The 20,526-nt window shown below is 38.7% G+C and overlaps 1 protein-coding gene across 1 annotated transcript; it reads left to right on the top strand.

Annotated features, from left to right (window-relative positions):
• The first annotated feature begins 1,851 nt into the window (after window positions 1-1,851).
• igf1 (insulin-like growth factor 1) lies at window positions 1,852-20,508 on the top strand. Its single transcript, XM_007555315.2, has 5 exons — window positions 1,852-2,170; window positions 3,881-4,040; window positions 14,737-14,993; window positions 15,108-15,143; window positions 17,221-20,508. The coding sequence occupies exons 1-5, from the start codon at window positions 2,123-2,125 to the stop codon at window positions 17,278-17,280; spliced, it is 561 nt and encodes a 186-aa protein (XP_007555377.2). The 5' UTR covers window positions 1,852-2,122; the 3' UTR covers window positions 17,281-20,508.
• Window positions 20,509-20,526: the final 18 nt, after the last annotated feature.

Raw genomic sequence — 20,526 nt, forward strand, 5'->3', positions numbered from 1 at the left:
CTCTTCATCAGCAAATATCTATAGACTGGGCAAGCTCATCATTTCCAGTCCGCTGCGGGCAGAGGAATCCAGATCAGGTTTCAGAACAGAGATGGGGCGTTTTAAGCTAACTGGATGGTAGCGGTGTCATCGGGAAAATAGCTTTGTCCTTCAGAGGAGCATCCTTATTGTATTCCACCAAGCAGTTCCTGTTAATGACGCAGTCCGCCAGGGGAGGCAAATATAGACGCCGCATCGTGGTTCTTCTGAGCTTCAGCTCGTTGGGAAAGGAGCCAGACGTTCAAAAATCTGAGTCAATTCAGAAATACTTCATTTATCCCAAAGTGGGATTAAATTAAATGTTGTATCTTCAATGAATCGTCGTGGACTAGAGACTAAAGACCTCATGACATGCTAACAGCTCGATTTCAACCCACAATCACATTTTGTACACTTCATCAGCTGTTAGCGAGCACTGCTAATCCACCTCATTTGCTTTTGCTACTCATCTTTAAATCTCTGATTGGCCGTATGGTGGGAAAGCCGGTCAGAGGGACGTTGGAGTCCCTGCTTTCTGGTCCAGAAGCCTCCTTTGTTTTGGTTCTTCTGGGATTTGGGCTCATAGTTCAGGAATTGTTTGAGCTTTTCAGATGCTAATCAGCAGCTAGCACCAGTTTTACGCACCATAACAAAAGTAAAAGATCAGCGGGAACATGGAATGCCTCAACCAAAAACACTCCAAGCAAAGTCTAGAAAAAGAACAGATGCATAAATGTTTTATTTTCCTTCGTGGTAGCAGCATCATGCTAGTCTTTAGCATAAACATGGAAGCTAATCTAAAATATCGATAAGATCAATATTTTAATTTATTTTAGTTCTGCAATCTAATTTCTCAACTTTACCGTAAAGCTTTTGATTTGATTTTTTTCCTCAAATGTCATTTTTGCACTTTGCTTAGAAAACAATGCACGCAAATGTGATTTGTTTTCCTACTGTTAACATTTATCGTGTAAATATGTTTTTAAAGTATTTTGTAGACACATATTAACTTTATCTAAATTCTGTCCGAGGTTCGAACAAAGTAATCCAAAATAATAAAAAAAAAACACCAAAACCTTATTTAGTTGGTATTTGATCGACACCAAAACAGGCATTATTGCACATCTTTCAGCCATCAAATATAAGCAATTCAGTCACATTTGTAAGTCAGAACGTTCCAGTCAAAGTCCAGACCTAAATCTTTAAAATCAATGTTTGCAGACGCTCTCTATCTAATCTGACTGAGCTTCACATCCGGTGCAGAAAGAGCAGGAAACATTTCGAGTCTCTATCTGGGAGAGACTTTACATAAATCTCGTCATAAGCGTCAGAATTTCTTTGAAACCTGTGATTTTATATTTCATTTTCCTGCCAAGTAAACGGACTGATTGAAAATCAGGGAGAAGAGAAGGAAACCCAGGGGTATAAATCACTGTGACAGAGCGCAGGGAAGCTGGAAATCCTCCTCTGCCACAAAGTTAAAAGGATCAAGACTTCACTTTTTCCCCTTTATTGCTACAAAAATCGTACTTTAATCACCGAGTTCTCTTGTTAAACGAACTTACTGCTGGATTCCGTGGCACCAGATTTGCGCACAACCAGTAAAAGTGAAACTATCACCTTTGGTTTGTCTTTAACTTCCCACTCCTGAGCTTTCAGGGGATAAACCAGAACCACGGTGTTCTGTTAGGTGCTGCTGCTGCTGCTGTCTAACCAAGTCTGAGAAAGATCAAGACTGCGTCCCGTTCACTGAAAGAATAAAAAAAAGAGGGGGGAGAAATGACGTTATTTGACCATGTGCCCAAAATCCTTAATGAATAACTTAGAACTAGGAGGAGGCAAACGCTGCCCCAGCTGTTTCCTGTTGAAAATGTCTGTGTAATGTAGATAAATGTGAGGGATTTTCTCTCTAAATCCGTCTCCTGTTCGCTAAATCTCACTTCTCCAAAACGAGCCTGCGCAATGGAACAAAGTGGGAATATTGAGATGTGACATTGCCCCGCATCTCGTCCTCTTTCTTTGCCCCGATTTCTTTTTTTAATGACTTCAAACAAGTTGCTCATTTTCGCCGGGCTTCTTTGTCTTTTTGCGGAGATCCGCGGTGATGTCTAGCGCTGCTTCCTCTCAGTGGCATTTATGTGATGTCCTCAAGGTAACTCGGCTGATTTTACATTGTCACCTTGCTCACTGCTTGCGCTCAGCATCCTTCTGACTTTTAAACCGAACCAGGAGCTTTTTCTAACGTGGCTTTTTTTGCAGTTTTAATTCAGTTTGCATGCAATTCTCATGTGTGTTTCCTGCAGATTAACATCACCCAAAAAATTCGCACCTTTTTTTTTGGGGAGGGGGGGATTAATTCATTATTTTTGAAAGCGTTGCCTGGGTTTGCACGGATCTTCTGCGCCTCCATGCGTAATGTCTTATTTTGCACCAGAAAGCTTTAAAACTTTCACCTTAATTGCTGCTGAGTGTGCGTTATTAAAGCTTAAATATTTCACCGGAAAACGGAGGGAAAGCTTAATCTGAGGCGCTCCAGGGCGTTTAGGGCTGTGCGGTTCTGATGTGGACGAATTTATTCGTTTTTATTATGCACATTTTGGCCCGGTCCGCTCTCTCCGCTGGCTTTGGCGGGATAACTCTTTTCCATCAAACATTTTGGATCGGAAAGATCCCCTGGCGGCTCTTTTCTGCATCCTTTATTTCTGAATTTCGAAGCACTTTTCGTGCGTAATAACGCGCTGACAGCTTTGGCAAAGGGAGACGGTGGCCTGCTTGCTAATGATATATATGATGAATGAATGTTCCTGATTAATGTGGATTGTTGCTAACTCCTTGCTATATGCTGGCTGCAGTGTAGGGTGATAACGGGGAACGTGTGTTTTTAATTTGGATACACGCAGCCCTCCCGCAGCATTAGGGCTTACTGCCAGTGGTGCTCCTAAGAGGGGGCCGTGGGGAGCCAGTGCCCATCCTCACAAACATGCAAGACACCAAATTGTTGATTTATTTACTTATTTGTGCAAACAAATTAACATATCATTGAAAAGTTAATTTATTTCAATAGTTAAAATTGAAAATGTGACATTTTCTGAGAAGTTAAGACTTATAGTGATTGATTTTTAATATGGAAAAGAACATAGGTATCCTAAGATGTAAATGGAATGTTTTGTGGAAGGAAAAACCATGGCAGAAAAAATTATAGAAACAAAAGTGAAAGCAGCTTTCACTTTTAGAGGGTTTTTCTTTCTCTAATTCATTATTGAATTAGAGAACATGTTAAGTGCTTATATTTTAACATGTTGCACCTTTAACTTGTAAAAGGTTTTAAAATGAAATGCTAACACTACTACTATTGGCTCTTGAATCGCTGATTGCAGATGTGAATTTGCACCAAAGTCTTGAAGCGGTTTTCCATTTCTCTGATGCATCTTTTTCTGTCACAGTTTTTCCTTCCACTTCACTTTCCATTGAGGTGCTTGGATACAGCAGAGTCATCATCGTGTTGCTGGACATCTGTCATCTCTGAAATTCAGAAATTAACGTAACGTTTCTGTATTAACCTGTTCAATCCCAGATTTTATTCTGCAGAATAAGTGCCTGGATTCCATAATATTCATAAATTATTACATTTAATGTTAGTGAAAATGGAGGGTATTTTGCTCAGTTGTTGAGAAATTCTGCTTTTGGCTTTGAAAACTTTCGAGACTCACTTCCGACTGGATTTTTTTAAATTTTATTGTAGAGTTTGCAGCCGGGTTGTTTGTGAAGCCGAACCGTTTCCCCTCACGTCCGGCTTTGTTACTTCAGCTGGCGACCGACTGTAACTCACACACTCAGGCTTTCCCTGTCTGGCTGTTCGCAGGGTGCGATGTGCTGTATCTCCTGTAGCCACACCCTCTCACTACTGCTGTGCATCCTCACCCTGACTCCGACGGCAACAGGGGCGGGTCCGGAGACCCTGTGCGGGGCGGAGCTGGTCGACACGCTGCAGTTTGTCTGTGGAGAGAGGGGCTTTTATTTCAGTAAGTGCACCTTTTTATTTATTCATAAAGGCTGGCTGTGTGGGTCTCAGAGCTCTCCACCTCCAGGAGGCTCATAAATAAAACAGCAGCCAGTTTGGCATCTCGTCTTGACTTTCCCTGCATTAATGTTTCGTCTGTAGTTCACTCCTTTTTTCCAGTCTTATCTCTGGCTTCAAGTGTTTTACTTTTAATCCAAGCAGAAATAAAATACGACTGAATGTTTGGTGATTATTGTCAGGAAAAAAAAAGGGGCGACTGGATGTTGCTGTAAAGTTTTTCCCTTTTTTTTCAACAGAGCACCATATGTGGGATTAAAGTAGCTTTTAAAAGTATTTGTGCCCCTAAAACATCCGTATTTTCTATCAATCAATCAATCAATCAATCAAGTTTATTTGTATAGCACATTTCAGCAGCTAGGCTTCATGAAAAAAAAAAACCCTCAAATTTGTCGTTGAAAAGTTTTGCAAAACTGCAACAGAAACGCTTATTTCAAATTACACTTTATGTTGCTACTGGTGAAAAAGACAAAGAAGACGACAGGAAGTGGTTGAAGGATGATGTTTTTAATGACAAACTTATTTATGTGTGATTTTAATTGCATTTCTTATTTAATAAAAACGCCCCAATTTGAAAATGGTGGTTTTTTTTGTTAACGCTGACAAAGTTTTGCAAATATTTGTAACAGAAATGCAGCTCCTGCTGTGAAACAGTTAAAGACTATTGCGTGCTTTTACATTATTTTCAAAATGACTGCAATGTTTTCCACCAATGTGATTCTCAGAACAAGTTTATTTGTTTGACGTTAGCAGTTTTCTACAGAACTGGAGTTTATTCACATCGTTCACGTTTCATTGGCAGTCATCCAGCAATTAGACTGAATTGTATTTAATGTCCTGAGCAAGAATCATATCTCCAACAAAACCCTGTTCTGTTCAGGAACTGATTGTCCCTATGACTCATGTGTAGTTTTGACCTAACAATCCATTATAAATGGTTTGGTTCTGTCCCAAACTTATGAAAGATTTTCCACATGCGGTAGACTTTGTCAGCTGCCAGTTTCAAGCAGAAAGGGAGAAGAAGATATTGCATTTCTCAGGGAGATCAGCATCTATAGCACGTTTTCAGTTCTTCTCTTTTCCAGTTATTGATTGCTTTCACCTTAGGCCGAACCAGGAATGGTTTGAAAATACATGAGAACCTGTTGACTGATGGAAAACCGGGGGGCCAGAAAGGGCTCCAGGTTTTGAGTCGCAGCCGACAGCCAAGCAGAGGTAATACAGTAGTGGTAGCTACTGTATGCTGAAGGGAAGGGAGAGCTCCTCAAAACCCAAAATGAAACCATTTTATTCCCATTGCAGTTTAGAAAGTGCTTCTGCAGAAGCTTCACATTGTCCTGATTTTAACAAAGTCTTGACATTTATTCTGTCATTCTGGATAGAATAAAACTCCAGTTATGTACTCCAGCTAGCATCTAAACAAGATCTGTGTTGTCACTATATTGTTTTCATCACATCTACGACGATGGTTAAATTTTGTGCAAATTATCCTGCAAAAATAGTTTCATCATTGCAAACACAGCAACCAGACAACATTTTTAAATTCCTCTAACATTTACCTATGCTAACCATTTATGAAGACAGGATAAGTGAAGGACATTCAGTTTCTGCTGTGTATTTTTTATTTTCTGCTCTCCTCTTTAACACTGCCAGACCTTACTACATTTATTGCTGCTTCTCTGACGATTGTTAGCACATTGTGGCCTGTATTTGAAATGCTCCTTTAATCACGGCTTTGGATTGCGTACTTAACACAATCTTTAAACTATCAAACCCAGTTCTCTACAATAATTTGTTTCCAACAATAATAAACAGATTTTAAACAACCCTGCCACTTCTAAGTTTTAGCTTCTTTTCTAACTTGCTCTTGTTCTGTGTATAAAAAAACAGCAACGAGTGGGGTTTTGATTCCTATCCTGATCTTTTTTTAGTAGTTCTTCAAGTTTACAGATGGCTACATAGCTCTGCTAACTCTAGCTAGCATATAAGGTGGATTTGTATTGAAATTTTACACGCTAGATAGCTAAGTCCGTTTTAGCTTCTTTTTAAAACTTGTTCTTGTTGTGAGCTGTGTATGAAAAATAGCAACAAGTGGGGATTTGATTCCTACTCTGATTTTTTTTAGTAGTTTCTCAAGTTTACAGCTAGTTGCTGTGCTAGCGCTAGCTAGCATATAAAGTGGAGCTGTATTGAAACTTGACATGCTAGCTAGTTACCTAGCTAGCTAGTCCGTTTATGCCGTGTTCGTGTTTATAGTTTATGCCCTCTTTGGGAGCATTATTAGGCAATATAACCACTAGAGGGCAGTTCTGAGTTAGTTTTTGGACTCAGAGGATATTTTTAAAGAACAAGCATAGCAACGGTGGGGGAAAACCTGATTTCTCACATAGCAGCATGTGACTAGAAAATTCCCTCATTTATGTCACTGCTTCTTCTTCTTCTTTACTGATTTGACATGCATCATAAGAAAATGGGTTTTTGACCAAGTGTTGCTTCGTTGTCAGGTTTTCTTTTCCTCTTATGAACTTTTATAGCAGGTGAAATTGTGTCAGAAACTCTTAGACTTAAGATCTCATTTACAGTTTATGGAAGTCAAACTCTAACGGTTGATTATCCTCTGACTGAATTAGCATATCAGGTCTGTTATTACCAATGCTAACACATTGCACAATGCAACTTGTGCAGATTGATCCAACATCAGCTGTCCAGTTGTAAGGTCACCCTGCACCTTGATGATGCTCATTGTTTACCCTACTATGAAGTTATCATCTCTTTGCCCAAACACACAATTTTTGGAGACTCACCAAGTAACTGCAAAGTTTAAATATTGTCTGAAAAATCACCAGATTTCTATTAATTTTTCCTTTTGTTTCTTGAGTTTTTCTCAAGATGTTTCTGCTTTCTTTCTCATCTTCAGTCCAGTTTTTGTGACACTATTAATGTGATTGCTTAAACATTTGGAACATAGAAAAGTCTTAAAAGTGTGATTGTAAAGGGGGAAACATTACAAAAACTACTTAAGAGATTATTTATCTTTCAGGCGGTCTTTCTAATGCTAGCAAACATCCAATTTCCTGCCAAACTGTATGACATATAGATCAAGTAACAATAGACCAAGTGTTTCTTTTATCTGTTGTTACTTGGCTATAATCTTGAACCAATATTTTCTCTTTTTGGCCGTTCTCCACAAGCCCAAGAGACAGTGGTGGGTAGAAAAAACTCCCAGTAGATGAGCATTTTCTGGTTTCTGGTTTGAACTTCTGTAAATCATTTTTATCATCTCTAGACGCCTGAATGGTCTGAGTTGCTGCCATGTGATTGGCTGATTTATTATTTGTGCTAACAGGGACTCAAACAGGTGCACCCAAAAAATGTTTGGTGAGTATATTGAACTTTATAACCTACATGAATCTGTAGGAGAGCAGGTGTTTCATGCACTCTCACTTTTTTCTTTCAATGAGAAAGATGAGGTTTGAGCAGCAGAGTGCTGTTCCTCAGAAAATATGCCGCTTGCTGTCTTCTTGGGTTTCGCTCTCTTTTATTTTTTCCTCTTCGTTCGACTGTGTGAAGCATCCGTCTGGATCCCGTCTGCTTTGCGTGGCTCCTTTCCCTGAACTCTTCTGCCGGACGTGTTGAACTTGGCAGCCCTCTGATTGATAACGGGTACAAGAACCAAACCCAACCTTATCCACCTTTAGCAAGCAGCCAGCAGCTGCACTCTTTCATCTCAAGATGCTAGGCATTTTCTCCAAATATTAGCCTGACCTAGAAATCCCGACTTGTCTTCTCAATGCTTTACCAGATGGGCTGCGCTGTGATTTCACTGGGATGTTTGTTTTCTCAATCAAATATTTTATAAGGCTTTTTTGGCTTAAGTGTAAGCTCCAAGTAGCTCTGTGGCCTCAGTCACTTTCAGGTCATGCTAAAATATTTAACCGTCCTAAATTTAGAACAGGACATCTTCAGAATGAATAATGCATAGCCCATTATGAGTCACAGGATGAGATAACCGAACATTTTGGGCTTGAAGCGTATTGTTTTCCGAGTTATTTTGGGCTGCAGCCGTTAACGAGCGTTCCTGGTCAGTGTTCAACTCCGTCAATTTCTCCTGAGCTCCAGAGGATGAGTAAACAGCACGTCACAGTCACGCACGCGCCCACGCTTAAACGCGCACAGTGAGGCCTCGTCCCTCGGCAGCAGGGGATTATGGAGATTACAGGATGATCAGGACTCCCCCCTGCTCTCCCCTCCATCGCTATACGCCGAGCTCAAACACAATGATGAGAAAGCGTCTGAAGAAAGGCCTCCTGTGTCCTCTTCAGTGCCGAGAAAAAAAAGTTGTAGTTTCCCCCGGAAAAAAAAAAGACACCTGAACCAAAAAGTCTCCAAATCCTGCCGGGAATTAGGGCTCAGCAGAACAAAGAGGCGCCTCATGTAAAGGACAGTCAGTTCTCCGGATTTAGACCTGTAAGTCAGGTGGAGCGGATATTCAGGGAGTTTTACCCTCTGCTTTTGTTGGCATGTGGTGAAAATGGGTTAAACACCTTAAAGGGGCAGTGTTATCTAAAATCGACTTTCTTCCAACTTTACATCATGTTGTAATCTTATTCCTTCATCAAAAACATACCTGGAGCGTCGCTTTGATTCTTTCAATCATGTTTGAGAAATCCTTTCATCACCTTGGCAACCACTCCAAAACGCCTGGGTGGACCTAGCCCCGCCTTCGAGGCGGAGCTCCTCCTCAGACCTCAGCTCCCCTAACGCACACTCCTTACACTCAGCTCCTTCAGACTAGCCAGCAGCAATTAGCAAACACCTGGACAAGCTGCCCATCTGCTGGGCTCGTTAGAGGAGCTGCTCGTCAGGTAAAAACATTGTTAACAGAGGAACCATGTTGTGATAACTTCCTGAAGGCGGAGTTTCACAAAGAGCAGGAGTTTTTAAAGACACAGAGGCCCAATTTCAAGCCGTTAAATTACGATTTCCCTTAAGTCATATCAACTGTAGTGAACATAGTTACTTGATTATGCTATAAAATGGCACTAAGTGCCTGGAAAACACATAATATCGCCCTATAAGGGAAACGCCGCAATTGTGAAATTGTGTTATTCTGACATTTGCAGAATATAAACAGATTTAGGCACAAATGCAGCTAGTGAAGTAGACGTGTGTTCGTCTTAGACAGGAAATGTCTAACATTTCCAAAAACTCAAAGTCAAAAGAATAATTAAAATATTTAATATCTGGAACCGTGGAAGAGGTGATAAAGAAATAAAAACTTCTCCAATAGTCACTGTTGGATTTTGTTTTGTTTTATTGGTTTATTGTTATTTTTATATATTTAAAGCCAATACACCAGGATTACCTTAACATACCAGAGTTGGGTTTTCTAAAGGATCCACATCAGAAAATTGGGGAAAACTTTCATCTTTATCAACCCAAGATTTTGAAGATTATTCCATTCAGAGTGTTGGACTAAATATGTTAGACTCATATTTAAAAACATCCCAGTATTTCAGATAAGTAAATACTGTAGTAATCTAATTTAGATTCCGGTAATGTGCTGTTGTTTTCCTCCACACCTGATCTTTGTTAGTTAATGGCTCCCAGCTGCAGCATGTCAGTCGTTATCCTCCCTCACTATTAATGCTTTCTGCCTCCTATTGCGTCACTTTGGTTGTTATGACTTTGAATTTAGTACTTTAATGAGATATTTGTTCTCTGTGAGACATTTCATCGTCTTTTCTGCCATTCCTGACTGAATGTAGACCACATTTATCTCCAGGAAGTTTCATTCATAAGGTGTTTAAGCAACAGTTTTCTTTCCCAGTCTTCTTCTTCATCACCATGTTTACATGGGAGGTTAAATGGAAACAAGGTTGGTTTTTCTGGAAATAAATTTAAATGTAATTGGCTTCAAGGCAGATATGGAACAATAGTTTGTAGTAGCTGGCTCTGGGGAAAGAATAAAGTGCAATTTTTATTTTAAAAAAATAATTCTAGATTTTCAAATCTAGATGTGTAGAGTCTGTGTAAGTTGGTACTTTACTGATATGTTAGATGTTCTTGAAAATATTTGCTTATTTCTTCTCTACAAGAAATTAGATGTTTAATGTGATTTGTAAATGTCTAATTATTCAAAGCTTTACGCAGAGTGGTCTAGTAAAAGCATTTTGATGGCTTACAAATAATAAAAACCCAAACTTTAACGATTAAATTTAAGATATTCTGAAGCCTGGCTTCTGAAATGTATGTCCATGTGCTGTGCATCATATTCACTCAACACTTTTGCATAAATTACAAAGTTTCCCCTAGAAACCCTGCTAAGCCCGGTGCTAGTTCAGTCATCCATCCAGCGGCCCGTCGTGTTTTTGAACTAAAAAATGTTTAAAGTTGACAGGAAATTAGAAAATATCACTTGATAATTATGTGTTATTGAAAGATTGGAAGATTAATACCTGAACACCAACTATAAAGTCTTAAAACATGCAAATATTTAAAAAAAAAACTTAAATAAATAAGCAATGCTAAGCCTGCTGGGGGCACAAGTAAAGCCTGGTGACCCGCCAGGCTTATGATGCACTGAAGGAAACCCTGAGTTACTGCCTTAAAAAACGTCAGTTTTAATTAAAACTTTAAGTCACGATGACACTGAAATGCATTGAGATGCAACTGCAGACATAAACTGAAATGTGAAAAAACACCACGTTGGTGTTATTTTTTTGTTTTCACTTATCACCCAGAGCAGTCTCTTTGTTTTCAGTTACCAATCAATAAGACCTTCCATTCCTTGACATTTCAGGAAGTACACACGTTTAAGATCAAATTACCTTGCATCAGACTTCTTGGCTTTTGCACCGCAGTGCTGTAATCAGCCAAACCATATCTTTGGGAGGCACTAGTAGTAAACGGGTAAATTTCTGCTGGGTTCAAGCAGCTTTCATCATCCCTGCCCAGACGTCAGAAACGCCGGCCACCGTGCGGGTTAGAGCCGTGCGTTAGCTCCAAGAATCTATTTTTATGAACCATAAAAAGCTGTAAAACTCGGCTTTCTGTACCAGTTATTGAACCCTACATGCTCACCCTGTCACACACCAAAACAACAACAAAAAACCCCCAAACAAGTCTTACAAAACACTAGAGCTCTGGAACGCAAGGAGACGATAAAGTAAGCTGCAACTTAGCTCAGGAAGGCATAAAACCGATGCAAATTACTCTCATTTGTTTGAGAACACTCTTGGAAAGCAAGTCGTTGTTTATGAGGGATTAGCGTAATTATCGAAAGTGTTAAAACCTTTAAAACCAAAACCTTTTAGAGCTGAGTACTTCATGTATGTTTTTCCTAACTATCCAGAGTAGCAACCAGTTGATTTCTCTTTCCCTTCCAGCTGTTTGTGCAGCAGGGTGGCAAACTGTGTTTGGAATAACACTGGGTGTTAATTTGCAAAGTCTTTTCTTCTTCTTCTTTCTCTTCTTCTTGGAAATGCAGCCAAACAAACGGACACAGATCCCTGCTTTTCGCTCGTAATGGTTTGGTGTTTATATAACCACCAGTGTGGACTTGAGTTAAGTTTTTCTCTCTTTATTTCTTCACATCAGTCGTTAACATCGCAGCCAAGGTTGCTCCCACAGCAACACATCATCAGTTTGTTACCAAGTAACTGGAACAAATTCCTGGAAAAGCATAAAATGCTCAACGAGATTAGCATACCGTCAATCAAACGAGGTGTTTCATTCAGAAGTTATACATCAAGACAGCTCGGGTTTCCTGCTTTATAAATAATTCATCCACAAAACCTCCTCTCCTCTGTCTCATTCACGCCTCCATTATCTTATTTTTTTTCTCAATCCAGGAGAGAAAGATGCTTCTGTTTCTGAATGAAAGCTGCCCTCTGTCCAAGCAACATTGTCAGAACAAGGCAAACACAGAGCAGGAGTTAATGTACTTTGTCAGCGCTGGCAGGCTTCGGAGCCAAGAGCTATTAACTCTGAGAGAGAGAGAGGCATTTCCTCCTTGTAAATGCCATATTAAATTATTATTATTTCATTTGGTCGCAGGGAAAAGCCCATCTCTTCTCAGCCTTTTCCTTGTTACCAAAGGAGCTGGGAATTCTAAATGGAGGGTCTGAGTTTTTCCAACGACGAGCATCGTCTCGGAGGAAGACGGGGGGGATGGCGTCACCACGAAAAGAGAGTGACCTTCAAATAGCCTTATAAATTTTAACTGAAAACATTTTCATAACCTTTTTTGCTTAAGCATGCATCTGAACGGCTCTAAAGGGGGGGCTTTTTCCAAATGAATATGTGAATGAACAGAGAGGCCTCCATGTTTCTGCAGGTGGATCGGACTCAGAGGGCTGGAGAAAAAAAATGAACGGAGCCAAAAATGGCTGAATGGGACGTTCTCCAAGACGCTGCTGCCAAATCTGGTCCTCAGGGTGCAGTGTTCAATGCCGTAAATTTTACTTGTAGGAATTTAATGTCATTAGGTTGGTTCATATTTTAGGAAAATTAAACTTATTGCTATTATCATTGCTCAACTACAAGCATAAAGTTGGGAAACCTGCCAGAACAATGAAGGAGAAAAATCACAATCTGCTTTATAGACTGAAAGTTTGCTAAGTCTGCTGGGAATGGACAATTATTATTATTATTATTATTATTGTTATTATTATAAGGTCATGGGAATTTTTGAAGAGATAAAACTTGGTAAATTTAGGAAAACTTTCCTGAAGAATGTGGCAACATTTCCATAAAGCGCATGTCAAACTTGAGGCCCGTGGGCCAAATCCGGCCCGGCGTAGCTTTTTATGTGGTCCTCTAGATTCTAGACTAAACACCAACTGTGCTTAAATATTATATTATTAATCAAATAAATGCCGTTTTTATCTGCTTACTGCCAAATTTTATCAATCAGTCCATCCAGTTTCTTCAGAATTACTGTGGAAATTCATGTAAAAACCAACAAATCCCTGCACTTTTTTTGCGCTAACACATAACTGGGAGTTTATTGGAGATAAAAATTGTCAAAAACCTTCGTACTTGTACTAACCAGCTGCCTCAGCCTTAAGCGATGTCAGACTATAGTCCATGATCAATACAGCGAGTAATAAAAAGTCGCATTTACCATCATAAATAAGCACAAATATTGCAAATATTTCCAAATTAGTGCCACAGGCACTTTGATTTTTAAGAATTCATTGATATTTACATACATACATTCTGGGACAACCGGCCCTTTAAGAGCATTCATGATCTCGATTTGGTCCAAAACGAAAATGAGTTTGACTCCCCTGGACTGAAGGGAAGAAAAGAAGCTCTCATTTTAAAATGTTACACTTTCTCCTTTTTGACTGTAATCCATGAGTAAAATGATCCTGAACATAAAAAAATAACGTCAGTAGGTTTTCAGTATTGTCACTCATGCACAAACACAACAAAGCAGCATTTTAATGCAAAAATAACTCTGGTGCAAACCAAGAAGGAGGCAGGAAGTAGTTGTAGGTGAACAAACATTCAGGTGTGATTTTAATTAAGTTTTTCATGTAGTGGAAACACAGCCGTTGCAAAATTAAATTTTTTTGACGTTAGCGGAAAATCAACAAAGTTTGTAATGGAAGCGCAGCTGCTGCTGCTGACCTCCACCTTTTTCAGTAAAACTACCAAAAAGTCCCTCCAGACTTGCTTAAAATTTCACCTACAGCATCTCAAATCTTTCCTATTAAAAGTTAACAAATATATGCTTTCTGTAGATTGTTGAGGTAGTTGATTTGTGTCTTGAAATTAAAATTATGTGGGGGGGAAAAAACATTTTAATACCATAAAACCAGGGATTTCCAAACGGTCACATGGGGCCAAATCATCAAGTCAAAACTACCAGCAGACCAAAAACTATAACTTTTTGAAGAGCAAGCTCTACAGAACGTATAATACCTGCTCAACAATAAACTAAGCATGCAATATTTTAATATGTGTAGATCAATGTCAAGCCAGTGTCAAGTTAGCAAATTCTTTGGGACTCATTTGAAAAATAATGTACATAACCTGAACTTATTCTCAACAAAACAACAGGATTTGGGTCACTCCTTCTCTGAAAACACTTAATAAATTAATTAGATGCAATTTTGGGTGCTTTACAATTTGCTTTAAAGTTAAAGTAACTAAATAAAGGGTTGGATATTATATGAAAATAAAGAAAACACAAAGTCTGGTTATTGAATGGTTATTATTCTTTTTTGCTATTATAATTTTGTCCTAGTAAAATAATCAATCAGCCCCTTCAGACTAGCCATCTGCAATTAGCAAATACCTGGTGGAACTGTGCATTTGCTTAAACCAGCTACTTAGTGCAACGATGGAAAAAGTGTTCATCAATTACAAGTGATGTGATGAGCTTTTAAAGAGACAGAGGCCCAATTTCAAGGCGTTGAATTATGAAGTCATATCTCATATCTGTAGTTTTTGTAACAGCTGAAGGTAACTTGACTCTGATATAAAATGGCACTCTGTGCTTAGAAAACCAAACAATATTGCAGCTTTATAAAGAGTTTGGTGAAATTTTGCTTGAATGTAAACAACCCTAGATGTCAGGATTTGGTTTAAATCACCATTGGTTACAAGTTTCTCTGTTCGCCGAACAGATAAACCAACAGGCTATGGGCCCAGCGCAAGGCGGTCGCATGGCATCGTGGACGAGTGCTGCTTCCAGAGCTGTGAGCTGCGGCGCCTGGAGATGTACTGCGCACCCGCCAGGACTACCAAGACATCTCGTTCTCCTCGTGCACAGCGCCACACAGACGTGCCAAGGACACCCAAGGTCAGCAACCCGGGACATCGAGCGGACAAGGGCACAGATCGCAGGACAGCGCAGCAGCCAGACAAGACAAAAAACAAGAAGGTGAGCAAACTCTACACGACTGACTCAGACCAATGAATAAACACAATAAATCCTGAAAATAATAAGTAATATCTAAATAAATCCAACTTATCTGGCTTTGTTTTCCTCCCACAGAGACCTTCATCTGGACATAGTCATCCATCCTTCAAGGTATGGACAATCTTATCACATCTAAAGCCAAGTTAATGCCATAAAACCATGTATTTATGGATTGATTTGAGCAATAACTAAATACCGTTTTCATATTATAGTACCTGCAAGCAAAATAACAAGCAAATATTTATATAATATGGTCCTAATATGAGATTTAAATTTCCAATATGGCTGCTTTAGGAAAATATTTGGTCACCCCTGACCGATACAAACAGGCGTGATAGCTACAGTAGCGTTTGATTATTTATTTATTTTTTAAACTAAGCTCAAAATAAGGAAAAATTAAGCTTCTGTAAGATTTTAGAGTCTAAGATTTGGTTTTTATATAGTCAAAAATATATAATTTGTTGCCAGAATCTTCTATATTGGGCAAAATATAGTGATTCTCCAGCCAATATGGTGGCCATCTTGAAAATGGGCTAGCACCTTGAACAGATGGGGCTTGTATTTGGCCAAACTTGGAGGATGTGTCATAATTTGGTTTATCCTTACCAAAGGATAAACCAGTTCATCCTCTGGTAAAAGCTGACGTTTTAATGTTGCTAATGTTAGCATTATGCAACACTAATTTGGAAAATTAAGTGCACCCTACATTTGAATAATACCTCCTCACCACATCAGTTCGTTCTGCTTTTCATTTTTTGCACTCCTGATGGTCCACCTCTAAATGTCAATCAGGATAAGATCTGGACTTTGACTAGGCAGCTGCTTCTCCTGTGTTGGTATATTGTAGATGTTATGGCTGTCAGTATGTCGCTGCTCTGTTATTGACCCCAGTTTAGGCCAACCATTGGACAGATGGCCGCACAGTTGATGCTGCCATACTGTGGTTTACAGAGGCGTTAATGGCTGACTCATTGGCTGTACGGTGTCCAGGTCCTGTGGCTCCGACTCAAGCCCCCATCATAACCCACCACTGTGCTACGCCTCCACTACAGTTGGTGTGAGGTCGTTTGGGTTTGGTTTTCTCCAAACATGGTGCACTGAGTTATGGCCAAATCTGTGTTTTGGCGTTTAGGTGATATGTGGCACAATGATTACAAACAATTTTAATGTTTAGTTTAATCATCAACCGAACACACTTACATGTAGGTCAGTGGGTCCATGAAGACACCACAAGCTGCATTTCCACTGACCATATAATTACAAAATTTTACATTTTGAAAATAAATTTGCTTACTGAAAACTCTTGTTTGATAAAAAGATTTGGCAGTGGGATGAGGTGGTTTTTTTGACCATACTGAAATTGATTTATTTCACAAAACTGTAATGGAAACACTTTTTTAGCACAACGATCAACAACCGCACCACAAAGAAGACAGGAAGTAGTTGGAAGATAATGGCGTGGCATATTTTTTAAATTACCTGTTGTGTGAATAAACTTATTTGTATGATTGTAATTGTGTTTCTTATTTAACAGAAACACCGGAATTGCGAAATTGTGTTCTGTCAGCTCCAGCAGAATGTAGCCAAAGTTTTGCACACATTTGTAATGGAAACGCCGCCTGTGTCATCATGACAATTAAGTGGCTATAGAGCTAAGTAAGGATTCATTCACACCAACCCTGTTTAGTCTGATTTAATCAAATTCTAGTTAGTTTGTCTAAAACGTTTGGTTTATTTGGGGAGGTGTAAACGCAACCAAACTCCAACGCAGACCAAAAAACCAAACACTGGTCCGCCTAAAATCTTTGGTCTTTGTTCATTTGGTGCGATTCGAATACATATATAGATGCCAAGTGAACAGGTGAGGAGGGGAACAGGTTTTTCATAGAGTTTGGTTGGTTTGACACAAACCACACCAGCTGAAAATGTAACAAATATTTCAATTTTGGTCCCCAATATGAAAACACCCTTAGATTTTGATGGGTCTCATTGGTTGTTCTCAGTTTGACTCTTGTTTTTCCTTATTGTTTGGGAGTGGTATAAAAATATCTAATGCTACTGGTTCAAATGCCTCTGAAAGATCCTCCAGTTTCCAACTTAACAGCTCCTAAAGTCCCATAGCGTTGTAACAACTGACCCAACTTTCATTGGTAGTGACTTCCAAGATGTGTTTGTTTTTGTGTTGCAGGAAGTTCATCCGAAAAACTCAAGTCGAGGCAGCTCTGGGGGCAGAACTTACCGAATGTAGGGAAGCATCGAATGGACAACACCGCAGGAAGAGAGAAGGGAGTGGCCTTACCCGGTACCCCTGTGGAATGGTTCACTGTATAACGAAACGAAACGAAGCTAAAAATGGCCTAAAAGCTTTAAAACATTAGAAAAGTTGAGTTAAAAGGTTGGATGAGGGTACTTGTGATCATCTTAAACACTGCACCATTCCATATCGGGAGGAAATCTTTGTTAACTCAATCTAACAGACTAGTTTAGCTGCTAAGACACAATAAGAGTTTGGTATACCTCCATGTTTAAACAGCAACAACCACCTTCCTCGGCTCCAGAGAAGGTGGGAACGTCACCAAACAGGAATAGTTGGTCACATCCTTTTCACTCTTCTGATTACTTCTTTGTCACAGCCACATATAGCAGTTACTATCCCTATTCAAATTCAATTTTATCTTTAGCGTTTGTTTTTATGCACTATGCATTACTGTGGATATGTTATCTGAAAGACCAACACCATGTTGTTTATTGTCAGACTTTTAAACGTTGCTGTTGTTAATTTGCTTTCCAAGCCCCACTTAGACCACAATTTGTAGGTTTTAGTTGTTTTTTTTATTCAGCTTTTCAATCAACCCAAGATTTCTGACTTCTCAGCTTATCATCATGGTTGTTTAATAAACAGAAATGGGTCAGTCAGTGGATTCAAAGTTCAGCTGGCGCAAATGAGAGCGCTAATCAAATAGTGACAATCAGCCATTATGTTTGTTTTCTGTGTGCTTTTCACAGATCACCAGTTTTCCCAGATCTGATTGCGAAAACTCCAGCTACCTGGAGACAGACATTTTGTACAAATCATGAATGGTCAGTTTTTTTAAAGTAACTGAGCCAAGAACAAAGATTAAAGCAAAAAACTGAAATATTGGAACTATATTGGAAAATCAACCGTACCGCTATTTTTTTAAATAATAATTTTTATTGGGGTTTTTTTATATTATAAATCACCACAAAGTTGTAAAGTAGGAAAATCCTGCAGGTCTGTCAGGATGTGTCCCTACCTGCTTTGCATGTCTTCAGACTGTCAGTTACATCAATTTTAAAATTTTGCCATTATTATGATTTTTTATTTTGAACTTTGACTAGACCATTCCAATACCTGAATACACCATTCCAAAGTAGCTCCTCCTCTACTAGTTTACCTGTAAATAGGCCTGTCACAATAACAAATTTTTCTGTTTGATAAATTGCCCACAAAAGTTATTGTGGGCGATAAATGATAATATTGTTGCTTTGAGACCATTTTCAACTAATATGAGAACTCATTTTCAAAAATCAATAAAGAAAAAAACAGAAATAACAAATAAAGTGAGTAATAAAGTCTCTATTAACAAAACTGTCCTTCAAAAAAAAGAGCTAGTTGAGACCAAAGTGAAGATTTTTGTCATCCAGTTATTGGTGAATAAAGAGTAAAACTATCAATTATTCAACTGGAAATGATTGAGTTTGTTTAAAATTATCATAGGAATAATTGATTAATTGATCTATTGCTTACTCCAACAGGCCTAGCTACATCCTGATTGGTTCCCTGATCCTGCAAAATAAAAGCATGTACACAAGAAAAAGAACAAAAATCCCAAATTTCATCTCATCTGACTTACTCACTTTCTTCTACATGTTTGCTTCATTCCTTGTGTGGCTGTCGGCAAACTTAAACAGGACTTCTTTCAGAAATCAGTTTCTCTGTGCAACTTTTCCATAAAGCAAATATTTGTAAAGAGCACGACTAGCAGTGACCTCTGCATCTCCTCCAGAGGCATTTCAAGAACTGAATACATGTGCACGCCACAACTTTCAAGTTTTTGTTTGGAAACATTTAGAAAAAACACTATTTTTCCTATTCCTCAATTCTACTAGTTAAATTCCCGTAAAGTTTGTGGCTACTACATGATAAAATGTCGATATTTAGTAAAGTTCAGTCTAATTATCACTCTCTGATCTCTTCTTTAACATAGGACAAAAAATTCCTAATGCTAGTTTAGGCTTGGACTGTATAATTTGATGCAATGACAACCAAACAGCACAGTATCCGTTTCAAAGTCCACTGGGAAGTCATGCAAAATAAACTGGTAAACATTACCGACCAACGTCTGACGGGGGAGATGCAGAATTGGAACAGTACACAATTACACTTATAAATAATCCAAATATGAGTAAGGGTCAAGATCACCTTCCCAAATTTCACAAACAAGCCAGTTCTGAGAAGACACTGCATGATAATTGACAGGAAACTGTTGTTTTGTTTGTTTTTTGTTTTTGTCTGAGCCTCCCTGAAAACGCCCCAAAGATGGCTCATATCTGGCTCTGTCTCCTCTCTCTGTGTATAATCAAACTGTACTCCCATTATGTTAACCTATGCATTACTATCACTCATTGTACATGATGGTTTCATATAGCAAAACTGTATTAAAAATCCTATCCACTGTATAATGGTGCTATTTTATAGTTTGGTACTTGCAAAGAGATGGCTAAGACAGATGAATGGCAGGGCTTACATTGGAGGTCTTCCCTTTTGCACAGCCTTGTGGCCACCATGTTAATAGTGATTTTATTTGTAAGCAGTTTCAGTAGTGGAAGCAAGTAAATGCATCTGTGTGATCTCTGTGAATGCATGAAGAGTAAAACGAGAAAAAAGGAAAAAGGAAAAAAAGGAAAATGAGTATACAATGTTGTGGCCCCAAGAAGGCAAAATGCTATTTTTTCTACTATTCTTAAATTATTTTCTCAACATAAATCCCTTTTGCCAAATGTCTTGAGAAAAATACTGTGATTCTTCCAGTTGTGTTTAAGCTTGTTAAAGGTCATGGTGTGCTTTTGTCTGTCCAGAGTGTGTGCGTGTGTGCATGCCTCCCTGGAAGCCAAAGTATCAAATATTAGGGGAACTCAAAGTGGGATTATGCAACTTTTGCTTGACATTGTCTATTGTTGGTAGAAAGTAACTGCATTTTGCTCATTATTATAACGTTGCCTGTAATACTTTACTTTTTTTATATTTTGCATGATCATATTTAAGGCAAACTTCTTAAAAAATATTTTCATTACCAAAATTACTTCAATTCAGTATGATTTCGCTGTCCTGAAAATCCATATTTTGAGATTATACATTTTATTTTGTATTAAAAGCCAGTACTTCTACCTGTGAATGGATTGGCACCTAAACATACTCTGATTGCAAGAAAACCTAGAACTGGTTGCTCAGTAACAAAGATAACTAATATTA

This window comes from Poecilia formosa, unplaced genomic scaffold (genome assembly GCF_000485575.1).
Source record: "Poecilia formosa unplaced genomic scaffold, Poecilia_formosa-5.1.2 Scaffold69, whole genome shotgun sequence".
Lineage (NCBI taxonomy): Eukaryota > Metazoa > Chordata > Actinopteri > Cyprinodontiformes > Poeciliidae > Poecilia > Poecilia formosa.

Excerpts from the sequence above, each read along its gene's own strand:
- igf1 (XM_007555315.2), top strand. The coding sequence starts at position 2,123 with ATGTCTAGCGCTGCTTCCTCTCAGTGGCATTTATGTGATGTCCTCAAG. Across the intron at positions 4,041-14,736 it reads AGAGAGGGGCTTTTATTTCA|ATAAACCAACAGGCTATGGG; the intron begins GTAAGTGCACCT and ends TTCGCCGAACAG. Across the intron at positions 14,994-15,107 it reads ACAAGACAAAAAACAAGAAG|AGACCTTCATCTGGACATAG; the intron begins GTGAGCAAACTC and ends TTCCTCCCACAG.